The sequence below is a fragment of the Piliocolobus tephrosceles genome, chromosome X, assembly GCF_002776525.5.
Source record: "Piliocolobus tephrosceles isolate RC106 chromosome X, ASM277652v3, whole genome shotgun sequence".
In the NCBI taxonomy this organism is placed as follows: Eukaryota; Metazoa; Chordata; class Mammalia; order Primates; family Cercopithecidae; genus Piliocolobus; species Piliocolobus tephrosceles.
In genome coordinates this window covers 1,100,684-1,105,539 of record NC_045455.1, presented here as the reverse complement: position 1 = coordinate 1,105,539, position 4,856 = coordinate 1,100,684, and the positions used below count along the sequence as shown (strand labels likewise).

Genomic DNA, 4,856 nt, shown 5'->3' with positions numbered 1-4,856 from the left:
TGCCAGGCCAGGGGCCGGGAATCCCTCCTACCAGGAGTGTGTGCCAGGCCAGGGCAAGACAGTGATGGCCAGTCTGGGAACCAGGGAGGGTCCAGCCTCCGTCTGCAGGGTCTGAGGCTGAGAGCTGGGAGGGGAGTCCCAAGGAGCGTCCAGCCCGTGGGCTTTGGGTTGACGCCAGTCCCCTCTCGCTGGGCAGGCTGTCGTTCTAGGTGGCACCTGTGAGACTGCGGAGCAGACCATTCCTGCCCTCCCAGTGCTAACCTTTTTTGCTCTCTACATGACCTGCCACCAGGCACGTGATGAGCGAGCTCCTAGACACAGAACGGGCCTACGTGGAGGAGCTGCTGTGCGTCCTGGAGGTGAGGCTGGACTCGGGGAGGGCCGACCACGACGTGGACTCGCCTGCACTGCCTGGTGGGGCTTCCTCTGACAACTGCTGCTCGGAGCAGCGCTGCTGCCCACCAAATGCACATGAAAGAGCGTCCACAGCAGCCTGGTCACAGCAGCCCCAGACGGGGAGCCCCTCAGGGCCTATCAGCAAAATACAGACCAGGCAGCTCAGGGGGTCCGCACAGGGGACCAGGCAGCTCAGGGGGTCCGCACAGGGGACCTGGCAGCTCAGGGGGGTCCGCACAGGGGACAAGGGAGCTCAGGGGGGTCCTCACAGGGGACAAATGTAGTAACAAGAAAGAGGAACTGACACACAACAGATGCACGAACCACACACAGATTGTCGCAAACACAGGCCACAGGGTGCATGCAGTTCCTGGCACAGAGCACTACAGGGCAAGCAAAACTGGTTTGAGGTGGGAGGCAGATGAGGGGTGACCTTGGCAGTGGGCTGTTGCCTGGGTGAGCTTGATGTGAGTGGTGGTCACCTGAGTGTAGACGGGTGTCTGATTCACCCAGTGTGCACAGGTGGTGATCACCTGAGTGTAGACAGTGAGTGTGCACAGGTGGTGGTCACCTGAGTGTAGACGGGTATCTGATTCACCACGTGTGCACAGGTGGTGGTCACCTGAGTGTAGACAGAAGATTTGCACCCTCTGTTTCAGTTACAGGTGAATCATAAAAGGTTATTAAAGCAAGAAGGGTAGAACCTCCACCCCTTTCCCCCACATTGGTGCTATTCATAATACTTTTGCTTCGGTGGATGCCTGTCCAGATAACTGTCTTAGAAATCACCTGAGAATAAAGAGGAAGGGACAGCCTGGCCCACAGATGAGCCTGTGGGTGGGCTGCAGCCCAGGAGCCCCGCTGACCTCTGCTCTGTCCCTGCAGGGCTATGCCGCGGAGATGGATAACCCACTGATGGCTCACCTCCTGTCAACAGGCCTTCACAACAAGAAGGATATTTTGTTTGGAAACATGGAGGAAATCTATCACTTCCACAACAGGTGGGCCCTTCCCCTCAACACAGGCACGGTGGCTCCCATGATCTCTTGCGGCTGATGATGCTGGCTTCAGGGGCTGGAACGAGGGGTGCGATGATGCTGGCTTCAGGGGCTGGAATGGGGGGTGCGAGCCATGCCTGACTGGGAAGGGGCGCCCAAGGGGTGGACTCACAGAGGCACGGGCATGAGTGTGGGTACATGGGGCCGTCTCTGAGTGCCCACGTGGCACCGTGCCTGGTGGCTTGCGCCCAGGCAGCCAAGTTGTAAGTGAGCCAGCAGCCGTGAGGAGAGGTTCTGAGCCCCCCGAGTGCACCATTTTGTGGTGCGGGAAATGGGACCTGCCCGCCCCTCATCCCCTCCTCATCCTGCTGGGCACGTGGAAGTTGGAACCCCCTCCCAGGTGTGTATTCAGCCCTTTGGAGGTCACGAAGGCCACACCACATGGCAAGTCCTGTTTTGTTCCCAAGCTTTTGAAAAGGACAGCAAACTAGGCATTCCTTACTTGTCCCGGGGACTGCTTGTCCCCCGAGTGACCCGTGGCCTCTCCAGTGCGGGTGGTCTGTCTGGCCTCTTGTCTCCACTCCTCTGAGCTGTTTGGCTGCTTTTAACAGTTTGGGAGCGCTCATGGGAAGGCGTAGGGTGGGCATGCAGTGCGGAGTGCCAGGGAGGCTGCAGTGGACGGCCCCTGCTGCGTGTCCTGGAGGGAGGCCATGTGAGTGGCTCCCGTGTGGCTATGTGCATGGGGACCAGCGTACCCCACTGGCCATGGGAATCACCAGTGCTTGGGACGTGGTTCTGACACCTGCTTCTTGCCCCTTCCGTGATCGTCACCTTACCTGCCACTTACGAGGAGGCAGCAGGTCCGCAGTTGACCACCAAGAAGCCTTCCACGTCCACGGAGATTGGGCAGAACCTCAGTGTCCCTTAGTATCTGTCCTCACGGCCCCCCGGGTCTCGGCCAGTCCTGCACACAGGGGTCCCCACAGCTTTAAGCTTAGTGCTCATGCTGCGAATCCGTCCCCCAGACGTTTTTCCCCTCTGGCCAGACTTCCTCAGGGGAAGATGCAAGTCAGAAACTAAAGGGAAACAGCCCAGGAGCCGGGGGATGGCGCTGCCGAGGGCCAGGACTGAGGGTGTGTCTGCAGAGAACCCACAGACCCACGGCCAGTTATGGGGGCGGCGCCTCCAGGGCCCCGAAGGGTCCCGTCTCTGTCTTTGCCTGTAGCCTGTGAGCCATGTGTGTGCTGAGGGAAAAGCAGCTCTCTCCAACTTCTGTGTCAGCCAAGGCCAGAAATATAAGGAGACTCAGCCTGGGGCTGCACCTGCTGGCGCCTGAGAGCTTGGTGCTCAGGACAGGCGTGGCTGCAGTGTCCCCAAGTCACGCGGGGCATTGTTGCCACATACACAGCAAGGCATAAAAGGCTTCTGAGAAATGATGTCTGTCCATTTGTCACCGATGCCGCGTGACTCGGCCTGTCTCTCATACTACTTAAAAACCTTCCGGCCGGGCACGGTGGCTCAAGCCTGTAATCCTAGCACTTTGGGAGGCCGAGACGAGCGGATCACGAGGTCAGGAGATCGAGACCATCCTGGCTAACCCGGTGAAACCCCGTCTCTACTAAAAAATAAAATTAGCCGGGCGAGGTGGCGGCGCCTGTAGTCCCAGCTACTCGGGAGGCTGAGGCAGGAGAATGGCGTAAACCCGGGAGGCGGAGCTTGCAGTGAGCTGAGATCCGGCCACTGCACTCCAGCCTGGGTGACAGAGCGAGACTCCGTCTCAAAAAAAAAAAAAAAAAAAACCTTCCTTGTCTAGGATATTCCTCAGGGAACTGGAAAACTACACCGACTGCCCAGAACTGGTTGGAAGATGCTTTCTGGAGAGGGTACGTGGTGCTTTGATGTATATTTTGTCACAGCTTCTCAAAATTACTGAATAATGACTTCAGATTCTACTGCAGGTTCCCATTCTAACCAACTGAAATCACAGAATGCAAATGTTTTCAATTTGGCTGAGATAAAATGATGCTCCTGTACCCCCAGAACCTCCTGTACCCCAGAACCTCCTGTACCCCAGAACCTCCTGTACCCCCAGAACCTCCTGTACCACAGAACCTCCTGTGCCCCAGAATCTCCTGAGCCCCAGAACCTCCTGTACCACAGAACCTCCTGTACCCCAGAACCTCCTGAACCCCCAGAACGTCCTGAACCCCCAGAACCTCCTGTACCACAGAACGTCCTCCTGTGCCCTTAGAAACTTCTGAGCCCTGTGCCCTAAAACCTTTTGTGCCCCTGTGCTCTAGAGGCACCCAGGAGCAATTACACTTCAATGGGGCTAGGGTCTGTTTTTTGCTAAATAACAGGTAATTTGTCAAACTGCCAGAGAAAATGCTAGAAGTTTTATTATATAAACAAATCAACAAACCACACCATAAACGGCCTTCTAAGAATGGCTGCAGTGGAACCCCGTCTCCACGCCACGCCTGTGCTCTGGGAAGTCAGAGGGGACAGGGAGCCCCATGAATGGAGGGCAAGCCCCCCAGCAGAGCCTGGGAGCCAGTGCCGGCCCTCGGAAGCTGTGAGGCGAGCAGCAGTGCCTCGCGGGGCTGGGAAGACGCTGTGTGATGTGGTGCCTGTCCCTTGGTGCAGATGGAGGATTTCCAGATCTATGAGAAGTACTGTCAGAACAAGCCCCGCTCCGAGAGCCTGTGGAGACAGTGCTCCGACTGCCCATTCTTCCAGGTGTGTCCCCGGACCTTCCTTCAGCACGTTACCCCCTTTCCTAGCCGACTCCTGCGGAATAATGAGAATTGTGCAAACCAAAGGCTCTGGGTTGGTTCCAGGAATGCCAGAGGAAGCTGGACCACAAGCTGAGCCTGGACTCCTACCTGCTGAAGCCGGTGCAGAGGATCACCAAGTACCAGCTGCTGCTCAAGGTGGGCTCCGCGGTAACCGTGGCCCGGCCTCCCCCGGCACCCGCTGGCCAGGTCTCTGTGCCGTTCTGGGGCCCCGTCCCCATCGCGCCCTGCCCCTCCCAGGCCAAGGGCACCTCCTCCAAGCCTGTGCTGAGGCTGGGATGGCTGGGATGCCTTTCGAGGCCCTACTGTGCGCCGCTGTTAGCGGTGCTGAGGACGCAGGTGAGCAGACGAGTCCCCGTCCCCATGGGTTTCCACACAGCCCAGCCCACACGGGATTCTGTGTGATGTGCTGACCCGTCCCTCCAGGGTGGAACCGTGCCTGGATTATCTGGCACACAGCAGGGATGTGGGGTGGCCTAGACTGGGGATTCCAGCTATGAGTTTGCCACGTGGGCCCCTCTAACTTTCAGGCAGGAAACTGCAGCTCTGTGCCTTTGGCCAGGGTTAGGGTGGCGAGAGGAAACTCCCCGGAAACTCCCCGGGGAGCAGGCGCGAGGGGTGTGCACCTGGGCATCAGGGTGGCAGGAGGGAGCTCCCCAGGGAGCAG

At 58.4% G+C, this 4,856-nt stretch overlaps 1 protein-coding gene across 1 annotated transcript in view; it reads left to right on the top strand.

Annotated features, from left to right (window-relative positions):
• MCF2L (MCF.2 cell line derived transforming sequence like) overlaps positions 1-4,856 on the top strand; it is a 30,820-nt gene that overhangs the window by 13,376 nt on the left and 12,588 nt on the right. Inside the window, exons 10-14 of the mRNA XM_031934948.1 lie at positions 293-359; positions 1,282-1,397; positions 3,208-3,277; positions 4,041-4,133; positions 4,235-4,327. Coding sequence (XP_031790808.1) covers positions 293-359; positions 1,282-1,397; positions 3,208-3,277; positions 4,041-4,133; positions 4,235-4,327 — 439 coding nt within the window. The remainder of the gene's footprint in view (positions 1-292; positions 360-1,281; positions 1,398-3,207; positions 3,278-4,040; positions 4,134-4,234; positions 4,328-4,856) is intronic.